This window comes from Lynx canadensis, chromosome B1, assembly GCF_007474595.2.
Source record: "Lynx canadensis isolate LIC74 chromosome B1, mLynCan4.pri.v2, whole genome shotgun sequence".
In the NCBI taxonomy this organism is placed as follows: Eukaryota; Metazoa; Chordata; class Mammalia; order Carnivora; family Felidae; genus Lynx; species Lynx canadensis.
The window spans coordinates 173,290,622-173,311,593 of record NC_044306.2 but is presented as its reverse complement, the minus strand read 5'-3'; the positions used below and the strand labels follow the sequence as shown (position 1 = coordinate 173,311,593).

Here is a 20,972-nt window from a genome sequence, read left to right as displayed (position 1 = left end):
TTTTTTTTTCAACGTTTATTTATTTTTGGGACAGAGAGAGACAGAGCATGAACGGGGGAGGGGCAGAGAGAGAGGGAGACACAGAATCGGAAACAGGCTCCAGGCTCTGAGCCATCAGCCCAGAGCCCGACGTGGGGCTCGAACTCCCGGACCACGAGATCGTGACCTGGCTGAAGTCGGACGCTTAACCGACTGCGCCACCCAGGCGCCCCCATTCCTTATTATCTTATACCTGCCTGCTGTTAAAATCTTTTAAAATAGTCAAACATTGATACTGACAATATTAACAGAATGATTCAATGGAAACAAGGCTAATTTTTTGGAGAGAAAGTGCTTAAAAAAAAAAAAAAACACGGATGCTTTTAATATTCCCAAAAATATACTCATTATTATCTGAGACTAGGACTAATACAGATCTTAAAATTAGCTAATTAGAAATAGTAAAATTGTGCTCCCAAAAGTTAACATTTGAGTTATTAAACTTAAGTTCCTTAGCAACATCTGTAAGTGCTATTCTCTGAACAAGTACATAAGAATCCATCTGTGAGAGAGACTGTAAGTAAAAGTTGTAATTCATTATTTTGTGAAGAACGGTTCTGGTTGGCTTTGACTCAATCAACCTTCCTTGAGCAAGAATATGTTTCTCAATGAGCTTCCTCAAAATATTCTTATAAATTAAAATAATTTAGCTTCTTTCTAGAAGTTACTCATGGTTGGTTGTATGTCCAGAGCCTCGAATACACAGGTATGAAAGGGACCACTGATCTGCAGTGTATATTCAGAGTGCAAACAAAAGCTGGCTCACACACCACCTTTTTGGTCTTTGGTTCTTCATCCAACATGGCTAACGTTCTGGCAAACTCTTCATCTTCGTGCAGCTGTCGCTCCAGCTGTAAAAAGTGTCAACACAATGAGTTGCTTTTTTCTTTCTGTAAATGAAAGTTTTTAAATGTTCCATACAGGATACTTCAAAGTGGAAAAAACACTTTCCAGAAATTACAGTATTTTTTCCACTTAATATTCAGTATCACAGATTTGTTTCGTTAAGCCAAATTAGATTTCAGAATACTTATTTCTAGTTTTGCAGGTAAAATAGACAAATTGAGCATATTTTTAAAGTCTCACTTACAAAGTTGAAAGTCTATGGTTTTATTAAATATAACACAGATCTCTTATTCCATTTTTTTTTAAGTTTATTTATTTTGAGAGAGAGAGAGAGAGAGAGAGAGAGAGAGAGAGAGTAAAAGCAGAACAGGGCCAGAGAGAGAGGGAGAGAGACAGAATCCCAAGCAGGCTCCGCAATGACAGCATGGAGCCCAACACGGGGCTGGAACTCATGAACTATTCGATCATGACCTGAACCGAAAGAGTCGGACACTTAATCAAATGAGACACCCAGACACCCGCAGGTCTCTTATTTTTATTTATTCTGAATTCTACTAACAGCTCTGAAAACAATCTCATCCATACAGAAAAACAACAGACTGGAGGGCACAAACAAAAAAGTGAATCTAAAAAATAAAGAAAATTATATATTTTCTTTGTATACAATACTATTACATACAAGTGTAACTATCACTTATAATCATCAAACTTCAATTTTCAATTACTAATTCAGATGTATCTCTTCTGACTTTTGAAAATTTATTTCATCATCCTAACATGCTAAAGTAATAGACAGCATGTAGAATAAAGATACTCTACTTGCCTTGTTGTTATTTCCAGTATTTTCATTTGCAGAAAAATGGAACTCTTCCAGAAAAGAATGTGTAGCAGTGGAATACATTTCTCATTTATAATTTTTTATTTTTATTTATTTTTGTTTTTTGAGAGACAGTGTGAGTAGAGGAGGGGCAGAGGAGAGGGGGAGAGAGAATTCCAAGCAGGCTCCACACCCAGCATGGAGCCCGATCCCATGACCATGAGACCATGACCTAAGCCAAAATCAAGAGTTGGACACTTAACTGACTTGAGCCATCCGGGTGCCCCTATATTTCTCATTTATAAACTAACTGGTTTTACGCCCCAGTTTAACAATAAAATAGTTTAATGTAATATCAAACAAAAGCCTCCTTGTATCATTCAAAGGATGGAACCTCCAAATCTACTCAATCCAAAAGAAAAGGCTTTGAAATTGGCAGAAGACTGATGAGAACACAGTAACCAAGCCTTTTGTTTATAAAATGAACTAATTCAAGCTACACAGAACTGTAAGCAAGCCAGACAGATGCACATCAATACGTTCTGTTAACAAATATTTACTTACTATAACTGAACTAAGCATTTAATTACTAAAAACAATATGAAAAATCTTCATCATAGAAAAGTGTTTCAAATTCTAAACCTCCAGTTGCAGGGATTTCTGGTTGAACTCTACCATTTTCCCCAAATTTCACACTCTATAGTATGCTTCTAGTAAAGAGGATTTGAGAAGCCAGAACAGAAGAAATGAAAATACTCCCATTAGAAATTCATCAGCGGGGGGGCACTGGGTGACTCAGTCATTTAAGCATCTGACTCTCGATTTCAGCTAAGGGCATGATCCCACAGTGGTGAGACAGAACCCCATGTGGAGCCCCATGTCAGGCTCCATGCTAGGAGTGGAGCCTGCTTAAGATTCTCTCTCCTTCTCCCTCTGCCCCTCCCCAGCTCACGCACAGACGAGTAAATTACCCAAGTAAGGTTCTAAAAGAATGTGACAGCAATGGGAAAACAGGGGCACTGTGATACAAAGTACCAAAGCTAGTTTGGAAAGGATGGGGTAGGTCTCCAGTATTTGAGACAAGAAGCCATATACCTAAAAATTACTTCACCGTTTTAATGAAACCATTTGTGCTACCTTCAGTCATCAGGATTATCTGCTTACAGTCTATGTAATTCAATGTAATCAAATAAGATGGAAAAGATTTTGAAAACACAAACTCTGTGTAACTGCCAAATTAATGAAATGTGATCAGACATATTTCAGAAAACTGAAATACTGTTCTCTCACAACAATATTTAACAAGAGCTTTTTCTATGCCAAGCACTAAAATGAACACTGATGTCACAAAAGCAAAATGAAACTAAACAGCCCTGGTGTATGGACTTAGAGCCTACGATAAGAAAACACATAAATAACAATTATAATAAATGTTATTAGTAGCTACAATGGGGTGCAACACAGTATATAGGGGGGGCTTCCAATATAGTTAAGAGAGTATAATAAAATGACACTTAAGCTAATAAACAGGAAGGGGGTTCAGGCATCAGGTATCAAGGTCTGGAGCCTTTGATAGAGATGAACACTCTTCTTTGAAATATTTTGTTTGGCTTCCAGAAAATAACAAGCTTTCTTGATTTTCCTACTTCACTAGCCACTTTCTTAAATCCCCTTTGTTAGATCATCCTCCTTCTCTTCCTGACCTCTAAATTTTAACAGTACCCTAGAGTTCAAACCTGAGACTTCTTTTCTGTTTACATTCTCTACCCATGATCTTATCTGGTTACACTGGTTTCAAACACCATTCAAATGCTAATGATCCAAATATACATCTTCAGTTTAGACCTTTCCCCTGAGCTCCAGATTCTTCTATCCAAACGCCTACTCTGCATTTCCATGTGGAAGCCTATTAGGCATCTCAAATTTAACATGTCCAAAACAAAATTCTTTATTTCTTTGTACCAGTGTTCATCTTAATAAATAATATCACCATTCATCCAGTTACTCAAGCCAAAAAACTAGGAATCCTCTTTGCATCTTCTCTTTCCCCCACACCTTACACACAATCTGTCGGCAACAACTGAAAGGCTGCACCTTCAAAGCACATAAAGATTTCATGACCACTTCTCACTACCCCTGGTACAAGCCAACTTCTCTCACCTACTCAACCATAAGAGTCTCCAAACTAATCTTTTGTTCTTGCTGCACCATGGTTTATTAGCCTCCCAGCAGCCAAAATAATTTTCTTTTAAGATCCATCAAATCACATCACTTCTGTATTCAACACTCCAATGGCTTCTAATCTCACAGAGACTAAAATCCAAAATCCTTACCATTTCTTTTGGTAGGTTCCAAAGACTTGTCATGACTTACAGGATTTCCAAATGCATCAAACTCAAATGTTTCCACCTCAAGAAAACTACTTGCTTTTCTCTGTTTAGAAATCTTCCTCCAGGTAGTCAGTCCTATGCCTCACCATTATCACTTCATTTTGTTCCCCAATGTCACTTCCTCAGAGGGGCCTTCCTAACCCCTCTATTTAAATAGAACACTCATAATCCCACTGATCACCCCAAAACTATCTATCCTTTTACTTTTCTTCACAGCAGTTATAATGATAAGACATTTTTTTTAACTGCAGTATCCTTAACACTTAGAACTGTGCCATGCACTCAGTACGAGCTCAATAAATACTTGTTGAATGAATATAAAAAGTTTACAGCTCACGAGAGCCCTCTGAACTGGAACAGATTTAAGGGTCATCAGCATATACATAGTACTTTTAGCCACAAGAGTGGATGAAATTGCCCATACTGAAAAGGAAAAAGGTATGACCAAATTAAATTATTTTAACTATACTAAAGGAGGCTTCCACTCAAAGAAATCTAATAATAAATCTTTAAATAATTATCTCCTACTCTCATCATTTATCTTTTACATAAATTTAGAATTTTAGGGGTGCCTGGATGGCTCAGTTGGTTAAGCATCTGACTCTTGGTTTCGGCTCAGGTCATGATCTCGCAGTTTGTGAGCTGGAGCCCCCCCATCAGGCTCTGGGCTGACAGTGTAGAACCTGCTTGGGATTCTCTCTCTCCCTCTCTCTGCCCTTCCCCTATTCACTCTTTCTGTCTCTCTCTCAAAAATAAAAATACACTTTTTAAAAAATTTTTTAAATAAATTTATATTTTTATATATTAGATTTTAACTTATTTTACACATAACTCTTACAATGAGAGTCAATTCAAAATTAAACTAGAACAATCCTGATCATTTGGCCTGAGTACACTAAACAGCAAGGCACAACATCAAGCTGTTAATGATACCTAAACAAAATGTCAATACCTCTGCATCCTCATCAAGTTGCAATTGCTTGGCGATGGCTTCATCATTTAATCTGGAATCATCCACATTTTGTGAAGGCTATATTTCAAAGATAATCAAGCAAGATCAGATAAACCTTGTTAAAAATAAAGTACTTTTTCTCGACTGTAGCTAATTAAATACACCAATAAGCAATAAATTTATCAGTTATAAAATAGTCTCAATGCACACCAGCCAGAAGATTATGTTCATAGCTACTCCCTGACCACATGCAATTTCCTAATGAGCAAATATCCTACAAACAGATGGTTCTCACTTAATTCTACTGTAATGTTCAAAAGAAGTAACCCCAAAAACCTGCAGACTAACATCTTGGCTTCAGAAATAGTCCGGAACATTGGCAAACCAGTATGTGTGACTGGTTACATTTGTCCTACAGAGGCACTAATGCAATCAACAAACACACATCATTTGGCAGGCTTTAACTCAGGAGACTATCTTCACTGTAATTTATGTGTATTTGTTTCCTAAATGTTCAGAAGAAAATGATTCCAACATCAGCCAAAGTAGAAAGATCAAAAGTATAACATAGGTAAGCTCTGTTTATAAGTTATATACTTACAACCTCACTTGGGAACAAACTTACTGTCCAATTTTGTCTGGCTGAAAGTCAAAGGCAAAGTGAGTTTGCATTCTCTCTCTCTCTCTTTTTTTAATGTTTATTTACTTACTCTTGAGAGAGAGAGAGAGAGAGATTGAGAGAGAGAGAGAGAGAGAGAGAGAGAGACACTAAGCAGGGAAGGGGCACAGAGAGAGAGAGACAGAGAGAGAGAATCCCAAGCAGGCTCTGTGCTGAGAGCACAGAGCCCAATGCAGGGCTCGATTTCACGAAGCATGAGATTATGACCTGAGCCAAGATCCAGAGTTGGAAGCTTAACCAATTGAGCCACCCAAATGCCCCAAGTTTGCATTCTGAGTATTTAAATTCTAAGCATTTCAATTTATTCCTATGATTTAAATGATCTTTTCCCACTTTCATATACAAAAAAATAAATGTGTAATATGCTAAATTCCTTATCCTCTAAAATGATGGCAGTATGTTTTATCCATAATCACAGGAAAATTATTTTCATTAAGAAAATATGCTGATCAATTTACAACATCCAAATTTCTTTTATTAATAACAATAAAGGGGTACAAATCCTGAATATTCTTGCTTGAATGCCGAACACTCACCTCTTTTCTTTTGCTTGCTACCATCTTCTTATCTGATCGTTGGACACTTCCAGTTCCAAAATAATCAAGCACTGATGTGGGGGTAAGTTTTATTGGTGATAAAGGCTTATTCTTGGTCTTAGTGTTTTCTTCATTCTTTTTCTTATTCGATGCTCCAAGATAACTATTTGTAGATCTTCCATTCTCTTTTGATTTAGAGGCTGCCTTCTTACACATAAAGTCATCTTCTTCATCTTAAATGGAATATAACCAAACATTACTTAATAAAACATTGATTCTAATTATATAAAGCAACCACTTCCACCAACTTTATAAAAACTACTCTAGAGCTATGGAAGGCTAATGATTTGTTTCTTCCTATCTCCTAAATTCAACAGTCATCCTTACATTTACCACTGCCATATATGTATTAAACCATTTCCACCAGTTACCACCCCAGAGGACACAAATAGATTTATTTACTCATGTTTTCAACAAATATTTACAGAGTATCCATTATGTGCTGGCACTGAGGACACCTACAGTGAATAAAATATTCACTGTATTTATACAGTGAATTAAAAAGACAAAATCCCTGCCTTCATGGAGCTTGGAGTCTAGAAGAGGAAACAGATATACAAGTAAACATATGCTGTCAAATTATAATTGCTATAAAGAAAAAGTAAAACAAGATGAAACAATTCAAGAGCAATGAGGGGGGTGCTCTTTCAGATATGGTCATCAGGGAAAGCCTCTTTGATAGGCAACATTCAAATAGAGTCTGGAAATGAAGATACCTCAGGCAATGAAAACTCAAGAGCAAAAGGCTTAAAGTGAGTGAGCTTGAAGGTCACTATGACTGCAGCATAATGAAGGGGATACATCACTAGAGTTTCAGTGAGAGAGGGAGGGGTCAAATCATGTGGGATCATGGAAAGAATGTTAGGTTCTATTTCAGAATAAGAATCCACTGGAGAATTTTCAGCAGAGTAGTGAGTGATCCAACTTAAGTCTTATCCTTTGGAGAACACACCATCAAGCGGAAAAAACAAATGCAGGAAAACCATTTTGGAAGCTCCGGTTGTTCCAGAAGAAATGGTGATGCCTTGAACTAGTGTTATTTGCAGAGGTAATAAGTCGTCAGAGTCTAGCTCTATACTGAAGGTGGACTGTCCAGCAATATCTAGCCATTCATATAAGACTTTAAATACTTTTTTTGGTTACGTTTTATATTTCTTTTAAAAAGTTCTCATTAAACATCTAGTTTAAATGTCTTTCTAAGCTTTCTAATCTTTCTAAAATGCTTAGATACAACAATGTACCTCAGAAAGGCCTAAAAGACATGGGGTTTTTTTTTGGTTCAGTGATTCACAAGATAAAAAGCTCTTTTCATTGGCCATTACCAATAACAAAAGAAATCCAATAGAAAAATCTAAAAGGCAATTGTGAAGACCAGGTCACTGTGTGGGTGGGAGAGTTCACTTTATAAGTCTGATGTGCAAGGCCACATATAGGTGAGTCACTTCCTCTCAAATACTCCCTCATTCAACCAAGAGCATTTGCCATGCATGTGCTATTCCTACGTGGTTGCCACCTCAAAGAGGAACGTACCCACAATATGTAAAAAAAATCAAAAAGGATTAAAGGCTTACTTTCTAATTATTGTTTAAAGTTTATTATTTATTTTGAGAGAGAAACAGAGCACACGCATGCCCACAAACAGAGGAAGGGCAGAGACAGAGAGGGACAGAGAGAATCCCAAAGAGACTCTGCACTGTTGGCACAGAGCCCAACATGGGGCTCAATCTTAGGAACCATGAGACCATGACCTGGACCATGATCATGAGCTGAGCTGAGATCAAGAGTCAGATGGTTAACCAACTGAGCCATCCAGGTGCCCTACTTTCTAATTATTGTATTTATACTAAAATGAAACTACAGAGGTGCCTGGGTGGCTCAGTCAGTTAAGCGTCCAACTTTGGATCAGATCACAGTTCCAGCCTGGCATCGGGCTTTGTGCTGACAGCTCACAGCCACCTACCGCAGATTCTGTTGTCTGTCTGTCCCTCCCCCACTCACACTCTGTCTCTCTCTCAAAATATAGACGTTAAAAAAAAAAAAAAGTAACCTACCACTTAAAGCAAATTCTCTACAAATGAACTGTTCACTACAAATTTCCAAAGAATTTACATTTCACACTACCCTCCGAGGGCCTGGATAATCATGAATAAATGTATAAAATGGCTCCATACTCCTCACCACCAACAACTGGACCAGGAGTGGACACTTGATCAAGATGGGGGCCAATCTTACCCTTGATCAGTTTGCTAAACTGACATATTTACACTAAAGTGTTAAGGTTCATTCCTGCATTCAGAGAGAGACAATAGCTTAACAAATTGCATTTTGCTTACAATAACCTACGTTTTTCACGATAAGCAGGTTTTAACCTGCAAGCAAAAGATTTTACTTAAAGCATACTTGTTTTATTTATCCTCAACTATAGTCAATCTACCTTCAAGCTTAAAATTTTCATTTGTAAACTTTTCTAAGCACATCCAAGGCTTTATATACTTAGATTTCAGTTTAACCATTGTTAACAAGAGTCAGCCAGCTGACCAGGTTCAGTCACTCACATATCTGTTCTCCCCACCTGACAATAGGACCTTGTCTGTCACTGCCAGATGTGGGAAAAGGTGTCGTTTTGCAAAGGAGAGGTGTCAGATCGTTTTGCAAAGGAGAAGTGTCATTATCACCATTCCACTAAAGTACAACAGCCACGATAATCACCCATAATAGTCCTGATAACCACTAAGAATGTAATTTGAAACTCTTTTCTTTTTCTCTAAGATAACAACGTAATGAATTGTTATATTACAAAAACCCAAATAATATTTTATAATTTAGGGGCGCCTGGATGGCTCAGTTGGTTAAGTGTCCAACTTCGGCTCAGGTGATGATCTCACGGTTCGTGAGTTCAAGCCCCGCATTGGGCTCTGTGCTGACAGCTCAGAGCCTGGAGCCTACTTCAGATCCTGTGTCTCCCTCTCTCTCTCTGCCTCTCCCCGGCTCAAGTTCTGTCTCTCTCTCTGTCTCAAAAATAAACATTAAAAATAATAATAATAATATTTTACAATTTATAGCTGGTTTATTTTAAACCCCTAGACTCGGGGCGCCTGGGTGGCGCAGTCGGTTAAGCGTCCGACTTCAGCCAGGTCACGATCTCGCGGTCCGTGAGTTCGAGCCCCGCGTCAGGCTCTGGGCTGATGGCTCGGAGCCTGGAGCCTGTTTCCGATTCTGTGTCTCCCTCTCTCTCTGCCCCTCCCCCGTTCATGCTCTGTCTCTCTCTGTCCCAAAAATAAATAAACGTTGAAAAAAAAAAAATTAAAAAAAAAAAAAAAAAAAGGGGCGCCTGGGTGGCGCAGTCGGTTAAGCATCCGACTTCAGCCAGGTCACGATCTCGCGGTCCGTGAGTTCGAGCCCCGCGTCGGGCTCTGGGCTGATGGCTCAGAGCCTGGAGCCTGTTTCCGATTCTGTGTCTCCCTCTCTCTCTGCCCCTCCCCCGTTCATGCTCTGTCTCTCTCTGTCCCAAAAATAAATAAAAAACGTTGAAAAAAAAAAATTTTAAACCCCTAGACTCAGTTAAGCTGTAGCATAACCAAACCAGTGGCATTCAACAAACTATTCTACTTAGCAGTCAAAAAATATTATGCAAATTATGCAAAGTGCCCTTAAAAGAAGATTCAAAACAAGACCAACACTGCTGATACCCTGGCTTTAATTTAATAAAAATAACCACAACACTGGAATCTACAAAGTGTAGACAACCAATACATCTCCCTTAGAGAGTAAGTGCAAAATTAAAAACATATTGTTTTTATAATATGTATATATAAGTGTATATAAGACTTCTAACCTCATCTGAGAGCTTATTAAATTTTATAATTTTCACTTGGTGAAATTTTCACTTTAAGTTCAACAGCTGTATTTCTGGGCACGAGGGATTACCTTCATGAAGAAAGAACAAAATTACATTGTCTCTGCAAAATGATAGTCCTCTACTAGATCTCCCTTTCCCCACTTTAAAAATGCCAAAAGCAGTAACATTCCATTTCCACTACACCCAGCCATGCTAATAAGCAGCATAACAGAAAAATCCCAGAATTAAATGGACCATGTCAATCACTGTTCTTCTGTTACAGTTCTTCCCTAATTACTTCCTCACTATCTAAAATGTTGTATTTGTCTTTAAGAACTCACTTCAGACAAGATCAATCACTGCTATTTGGTATAGCCCCAGAAAGGGAAACAATGGTATTGTAGATACTTGCAATCCCTAGTTTAACCCTTTCTCCAGCAATCTCATAAATATTTACAGCTAACAGGTTAACATGAAATTTAGTGAGATCAAAAATTTCTAAGATTATCACATTAAAATGACTGTTAGCAAGGGTATAAGGAAATGGGACTTTCACATACATAACAAGCAATGGTAGTAAGTTGTTTAAAATCTATAGAAGACGGTTTTGCAATATGTACCAAATCCTTACATATGTATACCCATTAATTGGACCCAGTAATTCCACTTCAATGAATTTAGCCTTCAATAAAACAAATGTCTTCAAGCTATAGATCCAGAATGTACTATACCCAAACAGACATATTTTTTTACATATTTTCATAATTTCTGAATAAAAATATAATTACACATGGATTTTTAAAAAAATATTATGGAGGGCTCCTGAGTAGTTTAGTCGGTTGAGCATCTGACTCTTGATTTCAGCTCAGGTCACAATCCCAAGATTGTGGGATAGAGCTCTGTGTTGGGCTCTGAGACTGCTTAAGATTCTCTCTCTCTCTCCCTCTCTCTGTCTCTCTGTCTCTCTCTCCCCCCCCTCGCCCCCCTCCTTCACTATCTCTCTAAACTAAAAAAAAAAAAAAAAAAAAAAAAAAAAAGATTTTAAAGCTAGAAGTGTTCTGAATAAAATTTCAAGTATTTTATATCGTACTAGCTAAAACTGCATACAAGGCCCCTTTTTCTGTACTAACCACAAAATAAATAGCTCTCCAATCCCCTTGGAAAGTAGGAGAAATTCTAGTGAAATACAGTCACGAAAAGAGAAAAAAAGACTGGCTTGCCTGATTTGACACTTACTTAGTACTCCATGATTTATGCACTTCCCAATAATATTCCTTACAGTTATGGGAAAAGCTAACACCAAAAAAAAAATAAACTCATGATCCTAAGCATAGGGGTATTTCCTATAAACACAGAGGATCATCAAGAATACAGAAAAAAAATATGGTGTTCTATAAACTAATAGGCATATCTGAAAGCATTCTGTCCTCTTACCTTGATAAAGGCAGAAAACCTGCAGAAAGCAGCAGTGCTATGTCTTTGTACTAGGACTTCTGAACTAGTTGTCTTAAAACTCCTATAGCCTTTAGTATTTCAAAGGCTACACCAATACATTATTGAAAATGAAGGCAAAAGAGGCCACAGATGAAAACAATGCCATCAGCTGCTTGCAGAAGACAGCCATTTTAACAGGTGTTGCTGTGACCATCCTCATATAAAATAAATATTTTACAATCCTACACAGTGTGCACAAATGAAACATTCCAAATAAAGTTATCATTGTTTCTCTTTTTTAACATTTGTTCTTATTTTTTAATAAGCCTAAATTTGTTCTTGCATTGTCAGAAGCCAAAGGCAAACTGTGTTCTCTTCTGCCCAGGAACGTATAATACGATAATGATAAACAGATCTAAGTCCAATTTCTTAGACCTAGTTGAAAATCACGGGCAATTGAACACTCAGAATCTCCCTCCAGGATATCTGTCTCCTTATAAAAACACCATTTATTTTTATTTATATACAACACAACCTCAAAAGTAGTAACAATCACCAAGTAAACTAGCATTATCCAACATACAGCAGAGGAATTGCCTGGGAGAGAAGATTGCTTTGCCACTCTGAGTTAGATACATTCATTTGTTTAGAAAGGGTAACAAATCAGAGAAAGAAAATAATGTGCAGGTCTACACAGAAACCTATTTATAAGCCAAGAAGGAAAAATATCTAATTATGGAGTTTATCCTGCTGAGACCTGGGGATTCTGATTTTCCTTCCTTCAGTCTGGAACACACAGAAACCAAATTAATGGAGATCATGCTAGACAGATCTGGTTATAGAGATTAAAAATTATTTGGTAACAACTAGCCAAAAACTGAAAAAGGAATCCGAGTTTTTAGAGTCTTTTTCTACCAAGTTCTTTTTCAATACTTTCCTTGAGTCAAAAACCCAAACTGTCATTTTGGTTTTGGAAGTAGAGAAAAGTTCAGAAGCATGCCAAGTCTTCAATATTTGTTAATTAAATGGATGGAAGAGAAACTAAACATACCATCTTTGCACCATTTATGTGGTGAATCAGACATTCTGTACTCCAGTATAATTAAATAAAACCTCTGTAACTGCTCATCTTTAATCAAGAAATTAAGAGAACACATGATTTGATTCATTACCAACAAATCCTCTTAGACTCAGACTTTGTTATATTTTTTAAATAAACCCATTTTATCATTTGTGAGGTGTAGTGAGGTGAGTAATGATAAACAAGAAAAAATGTACTGGCTTGTACTGTGATGTCATCCACCACACGGTGCCGAGTCCCTACCAGAGCAGCAAAAACAGTCCATGGAAAGTCACAGCTGGTTTCAGTTACTAAGAAAACAGAACACAGGAGAAGAAAGTGGAACATTTTACCACTTACTCTCCTTCTATCGCCACTGGATCTCACAAAAAAAAGAAAAGTGGGTGGAAGGAGGCTTGGACAGTAGGACACAGGTACAACACCCACAACTTCTTACAATTTTCAGGTATGAAACATGCAATACAAGGAAACCTGATTGGCCACAAAGAGTAAAGGGAGCAGCTCAGCAACACAATTCCCCACTTCCATTCATATTCCACTTCCCCACATGTGGGAGGAGGTAACAATGCTGTCTCAGTTTTAATGCCAAATATAAACCACTTGTATATTACTTCATTAGTATTTAGTTATTATTTTCCTAATATAGTACTACTTCCTTGGCATTCTGGAATACAATCCTGTGTCTCTCATGGTTTCACAAGTGCCTGATAGCAAAATATGGGTTACAAGAACAAACAACAGTCTGTTCATTTTTTTTAATGTTTATTTGAAAGAGAGAGAGAGAACACGAGCAGGGGAGGCACAGAGAGAGATGGAGAGAGAATCCCAAGCAGGCCCTGTGCTATCAGTGCAGAGCCTGACATGGGGCTTGAAACCATGAACCATGAGATCATGGCCTGAAACCATGAGCTGAAACCAAGAGCCGGCCGCCAAATGGGCTAAGCCACCCAGGCGCCCCAGTCTGTTCATTTTCAAAGATATTTCAGAATCTCAATAATCATTCCAGATACTCCAGTGCTCCATATGCCACTTAATTCTTTTCAAGTCTCATAATACACACTATTAAAATAGGACTGAAGAACTAGGAGGCAAAAAAGATTGCAAGAAAGCATCCAGCTCTTATAAAGATGTTTCAGTTAATGTGAATCTGTAAATAAAATTGCCAAAGCAGTATCAATGGCCTTTGAATCATCTATAAAATGGAAGAAATCGCTAAAGATTAAAGATGAGAAATGGAACCCAAATTGCCAAAAAGAGAAAGGCACATTTCCAACCACAGAACTGTAGAAGAGGAAAGGTCTGGTGACAGTTCTGTGCAACAGTATCAAGAGGAAGACAAAAGGAATATTCAACAGAAGAAGATGGAGTTCCCAGAAACAAACAATGCTGACCTAAGCGCTTATTTATTCTATTAAGTTACAGGACTAGCAGATGAAATAAATCTAGAAACAAGGGATATCTCGAGTTCAACAAAACATTCACCAATTTCTCTTCTGATTGGGTAAACCAGGGTTTCCAACATCTACAGTATTAACATTTGAGCCAAATAACCCTTTTGAAGAGAGCTCTCCTGCACCCTATACAAGATGAAGAAATACAACATAGGTAACAGTGGTTATTAAGATCTACAAGTAATTCATGAGAAACAGAAGAGCTATATCCAAGGTGCTGATAACAGATCATGTCATTTTGGAAAAGGTTTCTTTACCTGTCTCTTAATACAAAACAAATTTAGGGGCGCATGGGTGGCTCAGTTAGGCATCTGACTCTTCATTTCGGCTCAGGTCCTGATCTCACAGTTTCATGGGTTTGAGCCTCGCACAGGGTTCTGTACTGGCAGCGCAAAGCCTGCTTGGGATTCTCTCTCTCCCTCTCTCTCTCTCTCTGCCTCTCCCCAACTCACGTTGTCTCTGTCTCTCTCAAACTAAACTTTAAAAAATGAATAATTTTACCAATGATTCAGAAAGAAATACAAAGATATGTTTATCAAATTTGTAGAAGGTATGAAATCACAGGATATGAAAAAACAAGTAGATGAGGGACATGCAAAGAACTACCGCATTCTTCCACAGTGAAACTTTGTGTAACCTTAGATTGAAAACTGCTTCTGAAAAGTCATCTCTCCTATTAGGTAGATTTGAAGATCAAATGAGGTGAATATGAAATATAAGCCATATAATGAATAATGCTTGAAAACTGCTTCTGAAAAGTCATCTCTCCTATTAGGTAGATTTGAAGATCAAATGAGGTGAATATGAAATATAAGCCATATAATGAATAATGCTATTCCATGAGGTCAGCAAAAGTGTTTTGAAAAAAAAATCTATAGTAGTATACAAGATAAAATTTATTTTATCATTCTGGTAGAATTCTTCCCGCCTTGCACTCTGGACACAAGTCTTGTTTCAAATAAAGTAAGAAACTCCTATGTAAAAGATGCTGTAAGCAAGAAAATATGAGCTACAACAGTAGGCAGTATTAAGCTGGTATAAATCTGTAAAAGTTTTTAAGTTGAATTTTTAAAATTTTCTCTTTCTATAATATGTATGAAAGTAACGAATAATGCGTATGAAATAGCACTATTGATTTCTAAGCTTCCACATTATTCTCTCTTTCTGATATACATAATACCTAAATCTACAAGTTAAACTCTTCTAAAACCTTTCACATTTATCTCGAATGTCTCTCTCTAGGAAACGTTTCCCAAACCTCCAAAATAGAAGTTACCTCTCCCATGCCTGAATATCCTCAGGAGACATTTTTATTGCTGTTAATTTTTTCCTTATGTAATTTTTATATAAAAGACTTATCTCCCCAATGAACTCTACACCCTTGAAGACTACATTTTATTCTTTTATCTATTTCATAGATTATCCAGTACACTATTATGTACATACAGGATATTTGTTGAATAAATTAGTGAGGATTTAATATTGTTAAATATTGTTAAATAAATGACTGAATCAGGTTACAAAAGCCTGGAATCTAATAAGGTAAAAATGTAAGAGTTTATTTCAGGAAGAAATCTAATATAGGTAAGTGTTAAGTCCCCCTTTTGGAACCTGAAAACTGGAAAAGACCTGACGGAACAGCAGTATTTGTTCAAAAAAATATATTATTAGTGGTGCTTTTATCCAGAAGATTAATAAAAGTCAAAAGGAAACTAAAAATGCTGCTGGTAGGGGTGCAGTGGGAACCTTCATAAGAGCACTGGGCCCAGAAACAGAAAGTGGAAGCCCTATGTACTCTTCATAATATAGGCAGCTAAACTACATTCTTAAAATGAACCTCAAGAAATACTCCCCTCTTTTAAGTGATCATATTCCTCATTGTGAATGGTTCATTTATTAAATATATTACATTACAATGAAGCACAAACAAGTACACACATCAATAATCTAATATCCAAAATAAGAGCATGAGAAAAATTAAATGCATACTATTAAATTCCATGTAAAAGTTTAAAAGATGAGATAGGAATCTTTCTGTATTGAGACAAAGAGGCAGAAAATGAGGAAGGGACAAGGAGGAAGACAAGGAGAGGAAGGAAGGAAGGAAGGGAGGGAGGGAGGGAGGGAGGGAGGGAAAGAGGGAGCCAAAGACATTAAGTTATGAAAAAGCAAGCTACAGAATTTTATAATAAAATGCCACTCAAATAAATACAAGTGTGTATATATGTACACGTGGGTGTGTGTATATATATTTTATTTATATAGCTATATAAGGCAAAGGGATAGATGAGAGAATGAAACATTGTCATCTGAATTGTTTACTTCTCTTTCAGTGAGAATGTGTTAATGTTTTACTCAGATAATTTAAAATAATATTAATCTAAATACTTTACTCATCCTCCAAAATGATAAATTTAGTTTCTTTATAGAGTCTTAGTGCACAAATCAAAATTAATTTTTGAACAAGTATAATCAAAGAAATGTAACACACAGTTCTTAGTTCTTAGTTTCCTCTCACTTCAAGGAAATTTTCCATCTCAATCGCTTTGGTTTCCCTGAAAATGTCTAAGAAAAGTACTCTATCCTTACATAATCTATTCCCATTTGTCTGGTAAACAAAACTATTATGTCTCTAAAAATCAGCAAAAGAGAATATTACACACAGAGCAGTATTTTCTGCTACTATTTTCCCAAGTCACAGGTCGCCAATATTACATGGTAAACTGGAGAACATTACATTCCCAATTTTTTCCCACTTAACATCTCCCAAATGATTATAACCTCAAGAGCACAGTCTCTGGAATTATGTGCTCAATTAAAACTACCAGTCATAAACAACTTTCAAGACAGGAAAAAACCCCCATCATTTTCAGCCAAACAGCAGCTCCTGATGAAACTGCATAATAAAAGGTCATCTTTGCCAAACAAAACTCAAGGTCTCTCACTTCATTAAACAGCTAAAAGTAAATATATTTACCCAGTACAACAAGTATTTGGGTTTTTACCAACTTACAAGAACATTTTACTAGAGTCAGTGGTTAGCTATGAAGGTATTTATAAGCCAATTTTTTTCCTTTTCCTGTAATTTGGGAGGTTGATGTAATCAAACTACTTTAAAAATCAACAGAAGACATATTTAATCAAAATGATGAAAAATATGTCATGGAGCTAGACGATAAGCCTAAAGATCTGTAAAACAATATAGCCTAAACAAATGTATAATAGTATAAAGTAAAAGCACTTGAATGAAGCAGGTTATTTTCTAAATTAAGGTTACATCCTAAATGTTTTCTCATTGTTTATATAGCCCTGTGCAACCAGAATAAAATGTGAGCTACATATGTAGTTTTAAACTTCTCATAACCATATTTTAAAAAAGTGAAAAGAAACAAGTGAAATTAACTGTAATATATTTTATTTAACCCAAATAACCACATTTAAAGAAAGTGGAAAAGAAATAAGTGAAATTAAATTTAATGATATACTGTATTCAACTCAATATATCCAAATTATCATTTCAACATGTGATCAATACTAAAAAATTATTAATGAGACAATTTACTTCTTTTTGTACCAAGTCTTCAAATCTGTACATATACTTACAACACTCTCAGTTGGGCCAGTCACATTTCAAGTGCTCAACAGCTACAAGTAAATAGTAGTTACCATACTGACAGTGTATATCCACAACATTAAGTGAGTCAGATACAATTTCTAAATTTCTGAAGCACAGTTACATAATCAACAGAAAGTCCTAAGCACTTAAGCAAAAGCAAAATGTTTTTATTTTTTAGCATAGTCTTTAAAGGCAGACGTAGGGATAAAATAAAGTTAAAATGTAAGAATAACAGTTAGTACTTATTGACCATTTACTATATGCCCAACCCTGTTTTAAATGCTTTTCAAGTGCTCTGCTAGCCCCAACCCCCAAGTGAGGAAACTAAGACACAAGGAAGGTAAATGAACGTCATCTCAGGCAATCTGATTTAAGAGTTTCTGCTCCTAAACACCACAAATGCAAGAAAAACACCAAACAAAAATTGGTATATGAAAGATAAAATAAGGAATAATGAAGCAAAAATTGTTTCTTTTGTTATTAACAGGTTTTTAAAATTAAATCATTGTCATATAATCCTTTTCCACAAGAGGTTCCAATCCCCAAATAAACAATACAATTTTAGGTTAATCTTATACTTGCAATATAAACATTTACATTTATAATGTGAATATTTATTCATAACCTGGTACTGAACAACTGTAGTTTTAGCTTTAAAAAAAAGTAAAGAATAATTTTTAAAAATATTTTAAGGTGATGAATTTCCCAGTTTATTAATTTCAAGAAGCTGCACTTTCTTAAAACCCATTATATTCCTGATTTTATTATGGACTTCATTTTAACAGTTCATTCTCTTATAAAAGGAAGAAAAAGTGATTATTTTCTTCCCATGAACCTGTAATTTCAAAGAATAAAAAAACATGAGAAGACAAAACAGGCATGTTTTAATTCTAAAAAAACAAACAAACAAAAAAACAGAATACTATGTAATAAATACTGAACATCCTATTAGATGGGTACATCACACCCCAAATTTCCAACTAAAATAAGGGGACAATGTTTACTTTCACACATACATGCCACCAGCAGAATGACAGAAACATGGATAATGCTCATTAAAATTTCAGATAAAGTGCTGGATATCTCTTCAGAAAATAACATTTGAAAATACCTGGCCTGAAATAAATGATCCCGTGTTAAAGAAAATCTGTGATCAGAGCTTAAATTGTCTGACCCTTCTGTGTACCTAAAATCACAAGATAAGGATAGCCAACTGATCCACAGTTGAAGGCCACGGCTGTCTGCACACTAACTTTGACGTTTCCAGGGTGTCACTGGAAAGCTCGATCACACCACCTTTGGTTACATAATAAACCTATCACCATACGTTTCTAGTATCCCTCCCACATATTCAAAACTTCACAAAGGTGGCCAGATCTCAGAGGGGGATCTCTTAATAGAAGAGTGCATTTGCACAATGTGCCTAAGCAGATATTTAGCAATAGAACAAAAAGGTTAGAGTCAGTCGGCCTCTGACGTAATGAAGAACTATCTCAGCTTACCAAAAAGTTTACAGAAAATACATTCACGTTATCTACATTTTGTTTTTGATCATTTGAATAACAATCAAATGTCTCTGAGAACCTATACGAAGCTATTTTTATATGCTTCAGACACTGGGTCTGGCCCTTTCCTATGCACCATCCCAGTAAATCTCTCCAACAAGCCTATTCAAGTAGTGTCTCTACTTTATAGTCCGTGAGACTCAAACAACTGTTAGATGGCAACCGAGGATGGACCCTCAGGCAGGGCTTCTGACCTTCCAGGCTAAGATTTGTTCTACAACACAAGGACTTTCTTTCCTGTTTCATTCCCAACTTACTGAACAATTTATCTACCATGAGTACCCACATACTTTCAAGTAACAGCCCATACACGTAAGAAAAATTTTATTGTTACTCGTATCTTCAAAAACCTTGACCTTTATCTGCAAATTCCAGTAACATTAAAATCTTAGAGGTGAATTGTAGATCTCAATAAAGCTGTTATTGAAAAAAAAAAAAAAAAATGGGGGGTGGGGGGAGTGTGCCTGGCCGGTTCAGTAGGTAGAGCGTGTGACACTTGATCTCAGGGTTGTGAGTTCAAGCCCCATGTTGGGATACCAAAAAATTTTTTAAAAACAAACAACAAGTCTTTAGCATGGTAATGACATCAACTCTCCAATTATCCTAATAATACTACCAAAGATAATCCAAAAACCTAATCTGTAACTCATTTCTCAAAAATGTTTATAAATCAGTCCCTTATATTGCTAACTTAAGTCTCTCATTACTTCACCCCTAGGAAATGCCTTGACTTACCTAATTATGGTTTCTATACTCTCTATCCCACCCTGAACATTAGCAATCTAGCAATCACTCTTTTCTTTTTTTTTTATTAGGTTTCATGCACAGTGCAGAGCCCAACGCAGGACTTGAACTCACGACCCTGAGATCAAGACCTGAGCTGAGACAAAGAGTCGGACACTCAACCAACTGAGCCACCCAGGTGCCCCTTTAATATTTTAAGTAATCTCTATATCCAACATAGGACTCAAACTCACAACCCAAGACCAAGAGTTGCACACTCTACCCACTGAGCCAGCCAGGCACCCCTCTAGCAATCACTCTTAAATACTATTCTCATCATTCCACAACTCTCTTCAAGAATTTTAATGGTTCCCTTTCCCTGCTATGTTAAGTCTAAATCCATCTGCCTAGCTTTCAAGGTCTTCTCTAATCCTACCTCCCACTGCTCCTCCTCATATGGGCAGTCTCTTCTGTGCCCTACGAACATACCAAGCCTTGTGCTGGATGCTGTGCTTTAAATAATCCCACCCCCTAAGCTGACATTCTTCCCTCCACCGCCTGCTCATCCTTCAAGTGCCAGATCAAATCTTACCCTTCGAGCCCTCTGCCTGACTACTGCTTATTGCTACCTCAAGCGACTACTACAGTACTTCGGAGTCTGGTCATCTTTTGTACCTCCAGCACCTAGTTTCTGGAATGTAAAAAACACTCAATAAATGTCTGTTGAATATGAACTGTAATATGCTGTGCCAAAGTAATTATGTGGCTTTTACCGTCTCTTCAAACCAGGTGTGTTCACTTCACTAGCAATTCAAGTAGCAGAGTGCTAAAAATAATGGTTTCAGAGGTTTTCTTCAATATGAACAAATCAACAACCTATGAGATGCTTTCATGGTTCCTTCAAGTATTTCTACATAGGAACCAATTCAACAGGCTCTGTGAATT

At 36.6% G+C, this 20,972-nt stretch overlaps 1 protein-coding gene across 3 annotated transcripts in view; it reads right to left on the bottom strand.

Moving 5' to 3' along the window:
* RFC1 (replication factor C subunit 1) overlaps nucleotides 1–20,972 on the bottom strand; it is an 86,505-nt gene that overhangs the window by 28,263 nt on the left and 37,270 nt on the right. For 2 of the 3 annotated variants that reach the window (XR_003968466.1, XM_030314028.1), the window contains exons 5-7: nucleotides 6,260–6,492; nucleotides 5,045–5,122; nucleotides 810–890 (exon numbers count right to left, since the gene is read on the bottom strand). Coding sequence is in view for 2 of the 3 variants with exons in the window: in XM_030314028.1 (XP_030169888.1) it covers nucleotides 810–890; nucleotides 5,045–5,122; nucleotides 6,260–6,492 (392 nt within the window). In the remaining variant the exon portion in view is untranslated. The remainder of the gene's footprint in view (nucleotides 1–809; nucleotides 891–5,044; nucleotides 5,123–6,259; nucleotides 6,493–20,972) is intronic. The other variant, XM_030314029.2, reaches the window with a different exon arrangement.